At 42.9% G+C, this 19,816-nt stretch overlaps 1 protein-coding gene across 4 annotated transcripts in view; it reads left to right on the top strand.

The window, feature by feature from the left end:
- The window catches only part of eps15 (epidermal growth factor receptor pathway substrate 15), a 148,355-nt gene that overhangs the window by 28,452 nt on the left and 100,087 nt on the right, over positions 1–19,816 (top strand). For 2 of the 4 annotated variants that reach the window (XM_078218555.1, XM_078218557.1), the window contains 6 exons: positions 7,306–7,395; positions 8,675–8,722; positions 8,869–8,964; positions 13,707–13,772; positions 14,195–14,320; positions 18,303–18,362. In XM_078218555.1, the coding sequence (XP_078074681.1) occupies positions 7,306–7,395; positions 8,675–8,722; positions 8,869–8,964; positions 13,707–13,772; positions 14,195–14,320; positions 18,303–18,362 (486 nt within the window). The remainder of the gene's footprint in view (positions 1–7,305; positions 7,396–8,674; positions 8,723–8,868; positions 8,965–13,706; positions 13,773–14,194; positions 14,321–18,302; positions 18,363–19,816) is intronic. The other 2 variants (XM_078218556.1, XM_078218558.1) reach the window with 1 other exon arrangement.

Raw genomic sequence — 19,816 nt, 5'->3', positions numbered from 1 at the left:
CGATCTTAATTTAAACCATACTTTTAACCTTCCCTTTCCTATTGGCAATAATCCTTGTAGGTTTTTGAATCGATAGAATCCAGTAATTTTACCATGCAATTCTGGAGCATAAACCCAAGCTCACCAGGGTGATTCTCTACCCTGCTCCTTAATTGGTTCTCTGGGTCATGTGACCCTTACTCTGCAGATGGATCCTTAAAGGGATAATCACCACACCAGCATTGATCATACTCCTTTATTTTTAAAAAGTAAACTTGGCTTATCTTTGCCTCACTTGCTTACAAGTTTTGCAACTTGCATATGTTCCCCTTTGAACTAAAACAACTTACTTCAAAATTACTTATTTTATTGCCTTGTGTAAATCCATATTGAAGTTCCTCTTGGTTCATTAACATGTCAAAATCACTTCTTACTAATGTTTATACTCTTGCATTTTCTGTCTCTTTATCCAATTGCACCAACACATCCCCACCAGCCTGTTTTCCAATATATATGAAATATGACAGGGATATTACCAAAATAAAAAATATTATAGTTCCTCATTTTTCTGACAGCAGATATATAGAGAGAGAGCTAATCCAGTTCAATATCTGGTCAATAGTAACCCCACCAAGACTGTGATAGTTGGGGAATCAGCAATTTGTAATGCCTTGGAGTGTCAAGGGGAGATGGTTAGATCCTCTCTTGTTGGAGATAGACATTGCCTGACACTTGTGTGACGTGAATGGTACTTGTCACTTCTCAGTCCAAACCTGAATGTTGTCCAAGTCTTGCTGTATATAGATATGAACTGCTTCAGTATCTGAGGAGTTGCAAATGGTTGCTGAACATTGTGCAGTCATCGGTGAATATCCCACTCTGACCTTATGGAGGGAAGATCATTGATGAAGTTGCTAAAGATGATTGGGCTCAGGACACCACCCTGAGGAACTCCTGCAGCGATGTCCTGTGACTGAGTTACAAAAAGATTAGCCAAATGGGGCATAGAGTAGATGGCAGAAAGTCACAAAATCAACAGCAGATGCATAAATATTCCACTGCAATAAACTGGCAACTGAACGCACTGCCAAGTATAATTTTAGATCATCAGATTTGGTGAGAATAGCCACTGTGCTGTTTTAATAAAGTGCTGAGAATGCACAGGAATCCTGTGATGGAAAGTAACCCCAAACATTACTATACAAATGAGGAGAAGTGAAACATATTCAGTAAAGCTCTACACACACAACAGCAAAATATTGCTCCCCATTTTAATGATTTAAAATCTATCTTGTGAGAAAATGTGTCATGTTTAAGTTCTATGCAAAAGATTGTCTGCCCTAAGAAATCACACAGTTTATTGTCCAGTATTTAGATTGATAATCACTGCTGGAAAAGTGTGCGGGAGCTTTAGTGATGACAAGATTAAGCACCCTGCAGTCTGTAATGAATATAAGATTTTATAATGTGGTTATATTTCAAACTGTCTCTTTAAATTGAAGTTTAAAAAAGGAGCATATGCTCTCCTAGTTCTGTCCAACAATTAGCTGATGAGACGTGGTTACCGTGGGGACATGTGGTTTAGAAATCCCCTTTGCTATGGGTAGATTTACAGACTTACAGGCTTTCTGATTTTAAGAAGCTCTGGGCACAGTGTGTGTCCTGGAAAGAAAGACAACTTCAGGTACTGTGATCAGCAGAGGGAAAATAGCTATCTCTGTTAGCTAATAGACAGAATGCAGTTCTCCAGTTGAAGAGATTGAACCCATAGAAATTTAAGGACACTGGAAGCTTCGTTCTGGCATGGCTGGAGGAAGGAGTCACAGGAGTGAATGAGCAATGCTGCTTTGGGTTGCTTCAGGATTTCCGGGAGACTGAGGGAAAGGGTCTTCAAGGGTCACTAGATATTCTGACTCAGTAAAACAAGGAAATGTGAGCCTCTTCAACTGGTTCATGTGAAGACTGCAATTCTGTGGAGTACGTGCTATATAAATGTGGTCGAAGTTTTTTGTGTATGTTAAGACGCTAATTTTAAAAAAGTTTAAAAGTTTATTTATTAATGTCACAAGTAGGCTTACATTAAACTGCACTGCAGTTACTGTGAAAGTCCCCTAGTCACCACACTCCGGCGCCTGTTTGGGTACACTGAGGGAGAATTTAGCATGGCCAATGCACCTAACCAGCATGTCTTAACCCACGCAGACACGGGGAGAACGTGCAGACTCCGCACAGACAGTGACCCAAGCCAGGAATCGAACCTGGGTCCCTGGCGCTGTGAGGCAGCAGCGCTAACCACTGTGCCACCAGATGTCTTTTCTGTATTTGGTGTATTAGTTGCTGTTTAAGCATTCTTTAGTCAATGCTGATTTTGTTTTGTTTCTTGCAGTGAAAGGTCTCAAAATGTAAAATCTTGACCTGTGATCCTTTGAGTTAGTCACTAGGAATTCAAATCCCTTTTTTAAAAGATACTGGTCTCTACGTGGATCATAACAAGTTAAATAGCTTGTTAATACTCAGCATCAAAGCTCACAAGAATAATGGGGAATTGGGTCTGTACTGGAGAATGCCTGGCACCAATGGAGCGACATCCCAGCAAAAGCCAACACTTTGTGGAGAGAAACTGCTAAATTGGAAAAAAAAATCAGAACTACGTGAAGCTCCTACATACTGCAGTTTCTATAGATAGAATCTAAGAGAAATCAATGGTGAAATTGCCATTAGTTCTACAATAATTGTGGAAAAGGCTGAGTGTGCAGTGTTTTACAAGGAACATGTATTTTAACAATTCATAAAAGAGCAGTATCCGTCTGGTTCTCTCACTATGCATCACCAATCCCTATACCCCACCAAAAAAAAAAATTATAAGACAACCTATTAATTTGGGCATCAGACCTGGCTATTGAAGGATATTGAACAAATTCAATATGGCTGTACTCCTTTGATCTTTGTATGCATGTGGAACAAAGGGGAATCTTAAAATTCAGAACCAATTAAATAATCAAACATTTATCACAAGTTTAGATGTGTGGTTATGTTGATTAGGAAGACCATGTCAAATTCACCAGAGTAATGAAAATCAAGGATCTGAAATACATTATCATCAGCATATTAAAAATCTGGTGAAGTATTTGGTTCAAGGCTTCAGAATGAAGTTGCTTCATTGATTATTTTTCTGCCTCTTGTCCTCAATTATTACAGGTATTTAATAGAGAATGATTAATCATATCTAAAACCAATATAACTTGTGGGAGCTTTATTGTGAAGAACAGACAAGTTGAAGAGGTGATGGCATTTTAGCTCGGAGATGGATCATCATCAAAAATGAATAGCAGAGTTCCCCCAATTCAATAACAGTAGCACCTCATACATGAATTAGCTGATCACATTTGAGGAAAAAGTATCACAGTGATATACAGCCCAAAAAGGGCTATTTGACCACTTTGTGTTTGCTAGAAACAGCCCAGAACACATCCCAATGCTTAGTTGCTCCCCATTTAGAGCTGAACTCAGAGGTGAGGTGAGAGTGATTGTCCTCGTCTTCAAGGCAGCATTTGACTGAGTGTAGCATTAAGGAGCTCTAGCAAAGCTGGCGTCAGTTGAAATCAGGAAGGAAACTCTCTGCGTGTTGGAGTCATACCGAACATAAAGGAAGATAGTTGTTGTTGTTGGAGGTCAATCATCTCAGTTCCAGGACATCACTGCAAGAGTTCCTCAGGATAATATCCTAGGCCCAGCCATCTGCAGCTGCTTCATCAATGACCTTCCTTCAGTCATAAGATTTGGGATGTACACTGATGATTGTACAATATTCAGCACCATTTGTGATGACTCAGATACTGAAACAGTCCATATCTACATGCAGCAAAATCTGGACAATATCCAGGCTTTGGCTGACAAGTGGCAAATAACATTCATGCCTCAGGTAATGGCCATCTCCAACAAAGGAGAATCTAACCATTGCCCCTTGATGTTCAATGGCATTACCATCACTGAATCCCCCATTAACAACATCCCGGGGGTAACCATCGACCAGAAACTGAACTGGACTAGCCATATAAATACTGTGGCTATTGGAGCCAGGCCACAGGCCAGGAATCCAATGGTGAGTAATAACTTCCTGACTACTATCTACAAGGCAGGCGAAGGATGGAATACTCCCCGCTTGCCTGGATGAATGCAGCTCCAACAACATATACAAAGCATAGAAACTAGAAGCAAGAGTAGGCCATTTGGCCCTTTGAGCCTGTTCCACCATTCATTTTGTTCATGGCTAATCATCAAATTCAATGTCCTGATTTCCCCCACCCCCTCCCCCATATCCCTTTAGCCCCAAGAGCTATATCTGTAGAAACGAGCTTGACACATTCAGGACAAAGCAGCCCGCTTGATTGGCAGCCCATCCACAAACATGCACTCCTTTCTCCACCGATGCAGAGTGGCAGCCCTATGTACCAAGACGCACTGCAGGAACTCACCAAATCTCCTTAGACAACACCATCCAAGTCCATGACCACTACCACCTAGAAGGACAAGGACAGAAGACCATGCTTGCAATTGCCTTGTGTGATCATTTATTAGCTTGTAAGGAAATAATTACTTTTTGTACGTAAATATTTTTGGGATTGCGACCAACTTTTAATTATTTTCTTTCAGTTTCATTCTAAAGTTAACCATTTGGAAGTGGATGGTATGTTTGACTGCATGCTGGTAAATCTACTGTTTGTGAACAGCAGCTTCTTGTCCCTTTGTTCACTTACTTGGCCGACATCTGCTCCTTTTTGGCTCACCCATCCTGGCAGAGTTGATGAGTTATACGAACAGAGACAATCCAGGATATGTTCTGAGTTGATCGCTGTCAGTCAGACACCTGGGTGAGCACCACAGTGGGCCTCGGTGCCTTTAGAATGGCATGACCCAGGAAGAGCAAACAGATTCAGTTTGGGTTCTCAATCTTCATCAATGTCCCTTTGATCTCCCTTCGAGACTGCGCATGCATATCACCACTGGGCAGCTACAGAGGATTAGACTTGGCTGTAAGGCTTCCCCTGTCAAATATCATTAGAACATGCAGTCTCTAGGCTTGCAAATGAAGGATAGCTGCTTGGGATATCGGAGTACTTTGAACTAGCATTTATCTGGCACAAAAATAATTAAAAAAATTATTTGCAATTAATAGAAAACTAAGTATAAACTAATTTCTGCATTCTTCTTCCCTAGAAAATGTCTGCAGCATATTTTTTGGTGGGGCCACAATTGGAAAATATTTAGTTTTGGTTTATAGTAGCCTCTTGTGGAATTGCTATTTTTGTTCTTTGTTGAATGATCGCCACAATTTTTTCCTTTCACTGCTTTTGTTTTTCATTGCTGCTTTGAATTGAACATTTGTTTCTGTTCTAAAGTCTCATTTTGAATTTCCTTCATTTTTTGGATTAGTAAGGGGTTTCCAACGTGAACTCAAAACTGTACAGACAGGCAAGGACTTTGCCATTTGTCTCCCCAGATTTCCTAATAAGGGATGACTTCTGGAAAATAAGTTGACATTTATCTGAAAACAGTGCAGTGTACCTGGTCTCAAATGTTCAGAAACAAAAATGTCATTTGTGTTTATCATCTCTAAGTTCTTACATTAAGTTTGGATGATATGTTTTCGTTGGCATTTATTTTGCAGGAGCAGCTGACCAATGACTTCCAAGAAGGCACATTCTCCATTGTAAACACTTGCAGCTAAATGAGTCCATGTGTGTTTTGTTACCTTTTATTTCCCTTTCCCTCCAGTTTTTATTTTCTCCTCTCTCTCTCGGCCTTTTGGCTAATTTCAAGCCCAAGATGGGATGTAATGCCTCATCCAGGCTCTTGTTTGCCTCCTTTGTGGGGATCTTGAATTGGATTCAATTGGTTTTTGAATTTGATATTTGGAGCAAGCAAGGAATGGGATTTGAGTTTGCTCGGTCCATTCTGAGCATTGGCTTTGTAACTTTAAGAATGGAGTAAAATTTTTTTTTTTAAAACTTAGTCTCCAGAACTATTATGTCTTGAAAGAGACTTACAGCAAGGCTTTATCCAACATTACTCTGCAACTGTACTGACCAGTGGGTGAATGTGACTGGGGGTGATTCACCTTTAAACATTTTATTTTTAGAACATAGAACATAGAACAGTACAGCACAGAACAGGCCCTTCGGCCCACGATGTTGTGCCGAGCTTTATCTGAAACCAAGATCAAGCTATCCCACTCCCTATCATCCTGGTATGCTCCATGTGCCTATCCAATAACCGCTTAAACGTTCCTAAAGTGTCTGACTCCACTATCACTGCAGGCAGTCCATTCCACACCCCAACCACTCTCTGCATAAAGAACCTACCTCTGATATCCTTCCTGTATCTCCCACCACAAACCCTATAGTTATGCCCCCTTGTAATAGCTCCATCCACCCGAGGAAATAGTCTTTGAACGTTCACTCTATCTATCCTCTTCTTCATTTTATAAACCTCTATTAAGTCTCCCCTCAGCCTCCTCCGCTCCAGAGAGAACAGCCCTAGCTCCCTCAACCTTCCCTCATAAGACCTACCCTCCAAACCAGGCAGCATCCTGGTAAATCTCCTCTGCACTCTTTCCAGCGCTTCCACATCCTTCTTATAGTGAGGTGACCAGAACTGCACACAATATTCCAAATGTGGTCTCACCAAGGTCCTGTACAGTTGCAGCATAACCCCACGGCTCTTAAACTCCAACCCCCTGTTAATAAAAGCTAACACACTATAGGCCTTCTTCACAGCTCTATCCACTTGAGTGGCAACCTTCAGAGATCTGTGGATATGAACCCCAAGATCTCTCTGTTCCTCCACAGTCTTCAGAACCCTACCTTTGACCCTGTAATCCACATTTAAATTAGTCCTACCAAAATGAATCACCTCACATTTATCAGGGTTAAACTCCATTTGCCATTTTTGAGCCCAGCTTTGCATCCTATCTATGTCTCTTTGCAGCCTACAACAGCCCTCCACCTCATCCACTACTCCACCAATCTTGGTGTCATCGGCAAATTTACTGATCCACCCTTCAGCCCCCTCCTCTAAGTCATTAATAAAAATCACAAAGAGCAGAGGACCAAGCACTGATCCCTGCGGCACTCCGCTAGCAACCTGCCTCCAATCTTTTTTTGCAGTTTATTGTCTTTGAGATGAGTGCGCAACCTTAGTTTTGGTGCTTTTCCCAAGTCAAGCATTTATACTACCATGGCCCATTCTGTTTTAAACATGCTTGCGGAATAGAGCAGAACAATTCCATGCTTAGAACTTTCATTGTTTTGTCTTTTGTTTCCACAGATTGATACAGTGAATGGTGGGAAAGTTGGTGCAGCAGAAGCTGCCTCATTTTTAAAAAGGTCTGGCCTATCTGACCTAGTACTTGGAAAGGTACAGCTTCCTTTTTGTTACCATTCTGATTCGTGTGCTGAACGTAAATCATTGATGCATGAGTAACGTAATCAGTACTTTCTATAATACTGGAACAAGTAAATGATTCATTGTAGTAAATAGTTGTAGTTTTGTAATGTTACCCTTTTGAAAACTTTGCTTGCTATTTTCCCCTCTAAATCTTTATTTTGTTACCTATTTGTCATTACCCTAATTTATTTTGACTACTTTTATTCTCTTCTACCTGCTCTACTTACAATCATTCGATCATAGCTCTTTTTGAGTAATCTGTTGAATTCAAAACTTGATTTTCTTGTTCTATCTCCCACTTGAGCTGTTGCTTTTAACATGTTGTGAACTTGAACATCAAACCCCACTGATTGTCAGATCATTGGGAACAGAGGGATATGGTCCCCGGAAGGGCAGGGGGTTTTAGTTAAGTTGGGCAGCATGGTCGGTGCAGGCTTGGAGGGCCAAAGGTCTTGTTCCTGTGCTGTAATTTTCTTTGTTCTATTTAACTCTACCCCATTCAAAGAATAATCATTTGCCCTGAGAAGACTATCAGAAGTTCTGTTTCCCGACCCCTATTTGTTTGTTCATTTTAATGCTCCATTTTTCAAAGTAATAAGAATGTAGATTTTCCTCACTCTTAATTGGACTGCATAGCTATTGTGTGTAATCAATAGTAGCCTTATTATACTTCTTTAAACTACAAATGCTAGTTTAAGGAAGTATAATAATCTACTTGTAAGTCCAAAGATGTGCAGGTTAGACTGATTGGCCATGCTAAATTGACCCTAGTGTCAGGAGGATTGGCAGGGTAAATATGTGGATTTACAGGAATAGGGTCTGGGTGAGATTGTGGTCGGTGCAGACTCGATGGGTCGAATGGCCTCCTTCTGCACTGTTGGGATTCTATGAAATGTATCATAATTGCCCTTTTATAATCCTCTGCCATATCATGTCTGAACTAATCTGAAGATAGCCTACCTTTTAGCTGTTTTATTCTGATTGTAGCTTTATACAGATGATTAATAAAGATCTTAAAGTCAAAGGCAATAAGAATAGCATGGCCTAACGTACGCTTAGTTTTGGGGATAAAATGTGTGGGTAAATTCATTGACTGAATTTTGCCTTTTTGTTTCTGAACTTTCCTGTAATTTTCCAAAGGTTGCAGAATACTGTGATATAATAGTGAATACCAATCAATAGACTGAATTAGCATTAAGTACTAAGAAGATGTGCAATGTTTTTAATCTGTTGAATGCTTGTTTTTTAGATATGGGATTTAGCAGATGCGGACGGGAAAGGGTTTTTAAACAAACAGGTATTTATTTTAGATTTTAAATTCAGGAGAATTGTTGCTGCTGCTGGATTTATTGTGCAATTTGTATGTACCTTTAGAATTGTTACAACTGACCAGTTTTGATCATGTGGTGAGTCAGTTTATTTGTCCATTTTTATTTCCTTCAGGAATTTTTTGTTGCTTTAAGGCTTGTAGGATGTGCACAAAATGGGCTTGAAGTCTCTCTCAGCAGTTTACACCTTGCTGCCCCAGCTCCAAAATTTGTAAGTAAATTAATTTCTTATTGTTTGTAATCTGAAGTGGCAGCAGTGTTTTGAACTTTTGGCTGCAGTTCAGGAATCCAGCCTGGAATGTTTTCATTTCATTCAAAAGGGAACTAATGCAGGAAGTCATGTTTGGAATCTGAGTACTGCTTTTAAACTCAGCCCAAACTGATGGAATGAATACTCTCTTTTTTTGTGTCTCTTCTGTCTCTCAGTCCTTCCTTCTTTCTTGTTCTCTATTCCCCATGTTGCTCCCTCTCCAACTCTTTGCCCTACCCCCACGTTCCCCAACATTACCTTCTCTCCCCCGCCTCCCTGCCTCTCACTCAAAGAACAAAGAACAGTACAGCACAGGAAACAGGCCCTTTGGCCCTCCAAGCCTGTGCCGCTCATTGGTCCAACTAGACCATTCGTTTGTATCCCTCCATTCCCAGACTGCTCATGTGACTATCCAGGTAAGTCTTAAACAATGCCAGCGTGTCTGCCTCCACCACCCTACTTGGCAGCGCATTCCAGGCCCCCACCACTCTCTGTGTAAAAAACGTCCCTCTGATATCTGAGTTATACCTCGCCCCTCTCACCTTCAGCCCGTGACCCCTTATGATCGTCACCTCCGACCTGGGAAAAAGCTTCCCACTGTTCACCCTATCTGTACCCTTCATAATTTTGTACACCTCTATTAGGTCTCCCCTCATTCTCCGTCTTTCCAGGGAGAACAAGCCCAGTTTACCCAATCTCTCCTCATAGCTAAGACCCTCCATACCAGGCAACATCCTGGTAAACCTTCTCTGCACTCTCTCCAAAGCCTCCGCGTCCTTCTGGTAGTGTGGCGACCAGAACTGGACGCAGTACTCCAAATGTGGCCTAACCAGCGTTCTATACAGCTGCAACATCAGACTCCAGTTTTTATACTCCATACCCCGTCCTATAAAGGCAAGCATACCATATGCCTTCTTCACCACCTTCTCCACCTGTGTTGCCACCTTCAAGGATTTGTGGACTTGCACACCTAGGTCTCTCTGTGTTTCTATACTCTTGATGGCTCTGCCATTTATTGTATAACTCCCCCTTACATTAGTTCTTCCAAAATGCATCACTTCGCATTTATCCGGATTAAATTCCATCTGCCATTTCTCCGCCCAATTTTCCAGCCTATCTATATCCTGCTGTATTGTCTGACAATGTTCATCGCTATCCGCAAGTCCAGCCATCTTCGTGTCATCCACAAACTTGCTGATAACACCAGTTACAGCTTCTTCCAAATCATATATATCACAAATAGCAGAGGTCCCAGTACAGAGCCCTGCGGAACACCACTGGTCACAGACCTCCAGCTGGAAAAAGACCCTTCGACTGTTACCCTCTGTGTCCTGTGGCCAAGCCAGTTCTCTACCCATGTAGCTACCTCTCCTTGTATCCCATAAGCCTAACCTTCTTAACCGACCTGCCATGAGGGACTTTGTCAAATGCCTTACTGAAACCCATATAGACGACATCCACGGCCCTTCCTTCGTCAACCGTTTTTGTCACTTCCTCAAAAAACTCCTCCAAATTTGTAAGGCACGACCTCCCTCTTACAAAACCATGGTGTCTGTCACTAATGAGATTGTTCCGTTCTAAATGCGCATACATCCTGTCTCTGAGAATCCTCTCCAACAACTTCCCTACCACGGACGTCAAGCTCACTGGCCTATAATTACCCGGGTTATCCCTGCTACCCTTCTTAAATAACGGTACCACATTCTCTATCCTCCAATCCTCAGGGACCTCACCTGTGTCCAACGAAGAGACACAGATTTCCGTCAGAGGCCCAGCAATTACATCTCTTGTCTCCCTGAGCAGTCTAGGATAGATGCCATCAGGCCCTGGGGATTTATCAGTTTTAATGTAACCTAAAAAACCTAACACTCCCTCCCTTGTAATGGAGATTCTCTCTAACGGGTCAACACCTCCCTCTGAGACACTCCCAGTCAACAAGTCCCTCTCCTTTGTGAATACCGATGCAAAGTATTCATTTAGGATCTCCCCTATTCCCTTGGGTTCTAAGCATAATTCCCCTCCTTTGTCCCTGACAACTCTTTTGTTCCTAACATATGAATGAAATGCCTTAGGATTCTCCTTAATCCTGTCTGCCAAGAACATTTCGTGACCTCTTTTTGCCCTTCTAACTCCCCGTTTGAGTTCTTTCCTACTCTCTCTGTATTCCTCCAGAGCTCCATCAGTTTTCAGTTGCCTGGACCTAAAGTACGCCTCTCTTTTCTTTTTGATCAGATCCTCAATTACCCTGGTTATCCACGGCTCTTGAATCCTACCTTTCCTATCTTTCCTTTTTACAGGCACATGCCTGTCCTGCAGCCTTATCAACTGTTCCTTAAAAGACTCCCACATGCCAGACGTGGACTTACCCCCGAACAGTCTCTCCCAATCAACGGCCACCAATTCCTGCCTAATCCGGCTATAGTTAGCCTTCCCCCAATTTAGCACCCTACCCTTAGGACAACACTCGTCCTTGTCCATTACTATACTAAAGTTAACAGAGTTGTGGTCACTATTTGCCACATGTTCCCCTACCAAAACTTTGACGACCTGACCGGGCTCATTTCCCGGAACTAGATCCAGTATAGCCCCCTCTCTCGTTGGGCTATCTACATACTGTTCCAAAGAACCTTCCAGTACGTATTTTACAAATTCCTCCCTGTCCAGACCCCAAGCCCTAAGCACTTTCCAGGGAAATTGAAGTCTCCCACTACAACAACAACAACCCTATTTTTTCTGCATATATCCAGAATCTCCTGACATATCCGTTCCTCCACTTCCCGTGGGCTGTTGGGTGGCCTGTAGTATACCCCCAGCATAGTGATTGCACCTTTCCTGTTTCTGAGCTCCACCCACAGCGACTCATTACATGACCCCTCTAAATTGTCCACCCTCTGCACCCTAACTAATACCGCTACTCCCCCACCTTTTTTAGCCCCTCCTCTGTCTCGCCTAAAACACTTATACCCCGGAATATTCAGCTGCCAGTCCTGTCCTTTTAACCATGTCTCCGTCATCGCAACCACATCCAAATTCTGCGTAAGCATTAAGGCCCTAAGTTCGTCTGTCTTACCTGTTACGCTCCTCGCATTGAAGCAGATGCACTGCAGACCTCCAGGCCCACTCAGGTCATCCTGCTCCAGAATGCTCTTCTTCTTATCTAGCCTTGCCCTGGCCCCCAGCTCGACCCCAGCCTCAGTACTTACTGACCTATTGTTTTGTTCCCCACCTCCCTGCCACACTAGTTTAAACCCTGCCGAAACACTCTAGCAAAACTCCCAGCCAGGATATTTGTGCCCTTCCAGTTAACGTGTAACCCATCCTTTCCGTACAGGTGCCATCCTCTCTTGAAGACTTCCCAATGATTTATTAATTTGAAACCCTCCCTCTTGCACCAGTCCTTTAGCCACGTGTTCAATTGTGGAATCTCTCTGTTCCTGGCCTCACTAGCACTAGTGAGATTGCTACCCTAGAGGCCTTATTTTTTAGCCTAGCACCCATCTCCCTGAATTGCTCTCGTATGACCCCCCCTGCTCTTTCTACCTACGTCATTTTCACCAATGTGTCCAATTACATCTGTTTGATTACCTTCCCTTTTTAATATGCTTCCTACCCTCTCGGAGACATCCAGTACCCCGGCACCAGGGAGGTAGACGACTATCCTGGAGTCTCGTTCGTGCCCGCAGAACCGCCTGTCCGTGCCCCTAACCATCACATCCCCCACCACTATTTCTCTCCTAATCCCCTTCTTTCCTTCCTGGGCCTCTGAGCCTGTCTCTGTGCAGGCGATCTGGTCCTCGTGGCTTACCCCTGGAGGGTCATCCCCCTCCACAGAATCCAAAACAATATACCTATTTTGGAGGGCAACCACAGGGGATCCCTCCACTGACTGCTCACTCCCTTCCCCTCTCCCATCTGTTGCCCAGCCCTTACTATTATGGGAGACTGCCACTGGGGTACTTTCTGGTACATCACCCTTATGACTTTTACCCTTCCTAACTGTGATCCACTTGTCTTCCTTCTGAGGCCCCGGTGTGACTACCTGCTTATAACTTCTATCTATTATTTTCTCATTTTCCCTGACTAAACTGAGGTCATCGAGCCGCAGCTCCAGCTCCCTTACACGGTCCCTCAGGAGTTGCAGTTCCATGAATCTGGCACAGATATGGACCTCCGGGAGGCAAGTCGTCTCCAGGAACTCCCACATCCCACACCAAGTGCAGCAAACTGGCCTCTCACTCATACCTGCCATTTCCTTTATAGTTTTGGGAAAAAAAAACAACAACCTTCCTTGCCTCCGCCTGTTTTCACCGAAGCCCTTAGAGCCAAAGCCCTTACAGCTCTCACTCTGCTTCCGGCTCACTCCACTGCCTGCTAACGATGCTGCCCGCGGTATACTGCAGCCTACCTGTTATACTTCGCGTGCTTAAAAAAAATCCTTCCCAGACTCCCCCGCCTCCCTCTCTCCTCCACCTGCCTGTCTCCTGCATTGCGTCCTACCCTCAAAAATACTTTTTTCAAATCATCATGATTTTTGGGTCCCTCTCCAAATTTCCATTCTAACCATGCATCAAGGAGCTAAAGCAAGAGAGTCATGAGATTGATTGAATTTTGTGAACAAAATGAGGATATTATTCACTTGACTTTTGTTCTACTGAGATCATCTGTAATTCTTATTTATGAACCTTGTCATTTTTTATTTTTAGAACGATAGGAACAGTCCATTACCTGCTAGCGGCTCAGCACCTCCTGATGTTCCCTGGGCTGTGAAGGTACAATGTTGAGTTTTAACGCGCACTTTTCTTGAGATTTTTGACCGTCCCATAAAAGACCTGCGACTGGAGATGGAATGTGGCTATCTTCTCAGAATAATTTTTAAAAATTAAATGCCCCATGTGCATCAAGTATATATTACTTAAAAACGGATTCAGTGATTAGGTTTTTAATTATTTTTCAGCCAATCCATCCATTATTCCATTCATAATACCGAGAAACTTATAAACAGTCAAGGTTGAGTTTTTATATGTGAAATATTAGACTTGTGAATTAAGTTGTCCTCCTTTTAAATGCTTTCAGTCGTAACATTGTAAATCATTTTAGTTAAAACTATGAATGTAACTTGACATTTGTAAAGCAATGAGAGTTTTTGGTTTATAATTATTAATTCACATCTGCATTAATTTATGAACTGCAGTTGGAAGAAAAGGCGAAGTATGATATAATTTTTGACAGCCTTAATCCTGTGAATGGTTTCCTGTCTGGTGATAAAGTGAAACCTGTGCTTCTCAATTCTAAGCTACCTGTGGATGTCCTGGGAAGGGTAAGAACAATACTATACTAACACATTGTGCAATAGTCCAAAGGGAATTGTGCTGAAAGGTGCTACTTGTTGTTGTAGAATCATAGAACTATACACATGTAAGGAGGCTAACAAATCTAAGCGGCTTCTTTGAAGAGCAATTCAGTTAGTCCTACGCCGCTGCTCTTTCCTGGTATAACCCTACATACATTTATCCAATTCCCATTTGAAGGCTATTTTGAGTCTCTTCTATCAAGTAGTGCATTCCAAATCCGAACTACTCGTTGCATAAGAAGATACTTTTCCTCATCTGGCCTCTGCTTCTTTTGCCTGCCACTTTGAACCTTTGCCCCCTGGTATCGACCCTTCAGTCATTGGAAACTGTTTTTCTTTATTAGCTCTATCTAAACCCTTTGAGGTTTGAAACACCTCTATCAAATCTCCTCTTAGTCTCTATTTAAAACCAATCCATCTATGCATGTAACCGTATTTTGGCATCCCCGGAACCATTTTTGTAAATCTCATGTGTACCCCCTCAAAAGCATTCACATGCTTCCTTAAGTGGGGTGTCCAGAATTGGGCATAATATTCCAGCTGGAGCCCAGTTAGTATTTTATATAGGTTTAGCATTGCTTCCTGGCTCTTGTACTTGGTGCCGCTATTTATAATGTGCAGGTTCCCATAACTGCTTTGTTAACTTGCCCTGCCATCTTCATAGACTTGGGCACAGGTGACCTCAATCTTTCTTTCTTCTTCCACCCATTTTAAAATTACACCATTTAGCATGTATTTTTCCCCTTCATTCTTCCTACCAAAATATGTCAACTGGCACTCTTCTGCATTGAATTTCATCTGCTATGTGTTCACCCTTTCCATGAGCCTGTCTGGTGTCTCCTTGAAGCCTGTTGCAAATTTTCTCCACTGTTTGCTACACTTCCAAGTTTCGTGTCATATGCAAAAGTTGAAATTGTACGTTCGTTGTAGGAAATAGTCACACCAGAATTTGACTCCTCTTCCATTTGCTTCTGCTACATTTTATTTATTCCATTGGTGTGTGCTCCATTCTATCCTCCATTATCTTTCATGTTTCTTATGAGTGCCAGTACGTGCATGAGAAAATTAATGCAGCTGAACAAGGAGAATTATGGCTGCCGTAACTCTGCCACTATTATGCTGCTTGGAAGTGAGCTGGGATATGCATCAGTGCAAAATTAGCAGTATATCTTGGTGCAATAAATTGAGGGTGACCCGATGTGGCTCAAAGTAACAAAGGTTTTATTGCCAACGATAAATAAGTATTTACAATAAAAAGATCAGACAGGTTAAACTTTGGGACTGTACAACACACCTCCCTGGCTCCAACTGAGGACCCTCCCCGACCTGGGTTAGACACCCTTGCACCCAATCGGCTCAGCTTCCTGCCTCAACATTCCATAAGGTCTGGCACAATCACGTGGCCCTCAGGGAATGCCCCATCAATGGGGCCATGCTACCACACTTTGATATCAGATTCTGACTAGACTAAAGCCTTGTGTGAGGTTCTTTTGTAAGAAGTATCTTATTCTGGTTTTAATTCACATTTTGCAGTATTAACACCAGCAGAAAGTGAGACCAAATTTTAAACCTGCTGCGTCTGTTCCAGAATTCTTGAATCTTTTATGTGTGAAATATTTTTGATTTACAAAGAAGACGCTTTTAAAAAATCTTTCATGGGATATGGGTGTCATTGGCTCGGACAGCATTTGTTGCCTATATCTAATTGCCCTGAGAAGGTGCTGGTAAGCTTCCTTCTTGAACAGTGGCAGTCGAAGCGGTGTGGGTGCCCCCATGATACTCTCGGGGAGGGAGTTCCAGGATTTCGATCCAACCACAGTGAAGGAATGGCAATATAATTTCAAGTCTGCATGGTGTGTGACTTGGAAGGAACTTGCAGGCGGTGGTGTTTCCATTTGTCTGCTTCCCTTGTCCTTCTAGACAATATTGAATGAGGCTTGACGAGTTGCTGCAGTGCCTCTTATATATAATAAACAATGTTGCATCGTGAGTTGGTGGTGATGGGGTGCCAGTCAAGTGGGCTGCGCTGTCCTATATGGTATCAAGCTTCTTGAGTACCTGTTCCCTTAGATTTCTTTTCTGAGGTAGAGCTCTGCATCTGCAACAATACTTTAATGCCTTAAAATACTTTTACATTAGAGCATACTGAGTTCCCTATTGGATTTCTTGGTGACTGTCTTATATTGATGGCCTCTTGATCTTCACCACTAGAGGAAACATTGTCTCTGTATCAACTCTGGTCAAAACCTTTCATCATTTGCAAAATTACTATTACGTAGTCCCTAAGCCTTCTTGAGAGAAAAGAGACCTAACCTTTCAATCTTGTTCTGGAAATGCATGAGTGCATATACCAAGAACTCTTGTTCTTGGTATATGCAAGAACAAGATGGTTGTTCTTGGTATGTGCCAACTCTTGTTCTTGGTATGTGCACTCATGCATTTCTAGTATTTTGTACCTACAAAACCTGTCACAAAAAGTTAGGGCTTACTCATTCCAGTGTAAGTAAATTTCTAATGATGTGATAAGTCTGTATTTGTTACTAAATAATTTCTCTGGCACTGAAAATTAAGTGTGGAGTCTTGTTTCTTCAGAATGTAATTGTTGTTGGAGATTTACAAAAAAGTAATTTAATTTTTCTTTATGTCATTTATCTCTCACACTTTATCCCATCTTTCTTTCCCTCTATTTCACTTTCTATACCTGAAATGATATTGAATTAACTATTCTAACTGCTACTTCCTGGTTCAGATCCTGTGGGGGTGATTCTCCCAAAAAAATTCTAAGTGTCGAACTTGTGGGAAAACTGGAGTAAATCACGCTGGTTTTTTCAGTGGGAGTTCACACTAAAATCTCCCGCATTGTGTGCACTGCAGAGGCCACCAGCGGGGTCTATTCGCACTGGACGGGACGGGACCATCGCAATACTGCTCCCCCCCCCTCCCCCCCCCACAGCACAATCACGACCCCTTGTCCATTTGTGGGCCAGCCCCGAACCGCGCCTCTGTCCTGGCCCAACCCGATCTCCAGCCCTGTCCTCCAGCAGTGACGAACCCCCCCCCCCCCCCCCCCCCAGCTCGCTGCGATCGCTGGCCTCCTTTCAGCCCCCACCGAACCTTATGCAGGGTGGCAGTGGCACTCCGCCCCACCCCCACCCCCACCGATCGCCCCCTAGGCCATGCCCCCAGCATGACCCGCCCCAATATGCCCCACTCTTTGTCACTGCCCATGCCTGATGGGCAGTGCCAAGGTGCCCCATGGATTTGGGCACTTTGCACCTTGGGCAGTGCTGGTGGCACAGGCTGGCATTGCACGGGTGCCCATGCCTGGGGGCACCAACTCCCCACTGTTTGCTCCCCCCCCCCCCCCCCCCCCCCCCCCCCCCCCGGAGCTACTCTGAACCCTGCTGCAGTGAAAATACCCCTGGCGGGGTGGGAGATGCTAGCGGGCCCGGAGAATTCAGTCCCAGGCCCACTAATAGCATTTAAAAAGTATGTAAAATACTAGCTAAATGGTAGCCCCTCCTCCCAGTCAATTTCTGGTGCCGTGCAGATGCCGCCGGAAATCCGGGCCTGAGAAACGCAAGTGCGGCACGAACACTTGCAGCAATGCCGCGAATCGGCTGACATGCGATTCTCCTGGCCCGCTGTGCTAAAAAATAAACTCAGGATGGGAGAATCACCCCCTGTGTTGCTTAGAAACAATCCTTTGATCTGATTTATTAAGGAGTGTTGCTTGTCCTATTTGTGCAGGTTCCAGACCCTTGTAGAAGGCAATGTGCTGGCATAGTTTTCTACTGTAAGTTTGAGTATAAATTTCCATAGCAAGTCAATGGGCAGCAACTCATGCCGCTTGTTTGTATCTGAGAGCAAATACTGGCTAATTTAAGTTAGAAAGAATGTTCAGTATTAAGCTAGTTAAAGCCTTAACTTGCCTCTTATTATCTTTTAGGTCTGGGACCTGAGTGACACCGATCGTGATGGATTATTAGATCGAGATGAATTTGCTGTTGTAAGTTGCAAGTTCATTGTATCGATAACCGTTTTGGTGCAGCAGGCTGCCTCCTGATACCTACATTATATAAACATTTACAGATTGTGCAACAAGGCTACATTGAGTTTTAAAATAGTCTCTGATATCTCACTCAAATAGCAATATCCTTGGGTCAGTCTTCAGATGGAATGTAGTCAAGGACTGCTAGGAATATTAATGCCAATGCTGTCCTCACACCTACAATGATCTTTGAATGACCAAGGGAATAGGAACGCTGTCGATCTGGGGTAGTGTGGCCAATTGTACCATCCTTAACCCCATCTCAAGCAGGAGTAGCTAAAGCAGCACAAAGTGAAATTGAGCTTGGGATCTCTGTGGTTTGTATCATTCAGTTATCTGTTATTCTGACATTGGGAAGTTAAGAATTTTAATATCGATCAGAGAACAAACTGCTAATTTATAGTGCCTCCTGATCCAGAGATGTGGTTATTTTCTCCAAGTTCATTGGGGCGGCACGGTAGCACAGTGGTTAGCACTGCTGCCTCACAGCGCCAGGGACTTGGGTTTGATTACAGCCTTGGGTGACTGTGTGGAGTTTGCACGTTCTCCTCTGTGTCTGTGTGGGTTTCTTCCAGGTGCTCCAGTTTCCTCCCACAGTCCAAAGATGTGCAGGTTGTGTGAATTAGACATTGTCTTAGTGTCAGGAGATTAGCTGAAATTGCCCCTTAGTGTCAGGAGATTAGCAGGGTAAATACGCGAGGTTATGAGGATAGGGTGGGATTCTTTTCGTTTCAGACCCAGTGGGCTGAATGGCCTTTTTCTGCACTGTAGAGATTCTATGAAATTCTAGCATTTCTGTTTTATGGCTGGAATTCATGGTCTGGTTCTTTTGAACTTTAAGTGTTCTTTCTGGTGTCAGGTTTGTGTGGACAGGAGATGACAGCTCCTCGGGAGTGAACCACGTAATTTGAAATACAATGCTACTTGGTTTTGGTTCATGAACGTAATGGGATAGGATAACTTGATTCTAGTTCTACATTGAAATTTCAAAACACCAACATTACTCTGAGGTTGGAATGCATTGGTGAGATGATGCCAATTTTGGAACATTTTTGGAGGTGCAGGGAAAATCAGACACTTAATCAGATACTTGCTGATTTTTGCGTTTAATTGAACATGCGCACTTTGGTGGTTGTTGCCTAATCGACTCTTTAAAAACGGTGAGTACTCTTAGCCTCTGTTGTTCCTACTGAAAAGTCTAGGCCAACATTAATTTGTATTGAACATTATAGAAAAAAATAATACATTTCATCACTTAGTGTTTCAGCAAAATTAATGGGAAGTGGCTGAGCTTGTGCTTTTGAATCTATTCAGTCTGGTTTCCACCATTGTTGAAAAACTGTTCTGGTCAGCAGTAACAATGTTACACGTGACTGTGACTGGAAATACATTATTCTCCGTTGACTTCTGAC

This window comes from Mustelus asterias, chromosome 8 (genome assembly GCF_964213995.1).
Source record: "Mustelus asterias chromosome 8, sMusAst1.hap1.1, whole genome shotgun sequence".
NCBI classification, from domain to species: domain Eukaryota; kingdom Metazoa; phylum Chordata; class Chondrichthyes; order Carcharhiniformes; family Triakidae; genus Mustelus; species Mustelus asterias.
This window is presented reverse-complemented; position numbering and strand designations above follow the sequence as displayed.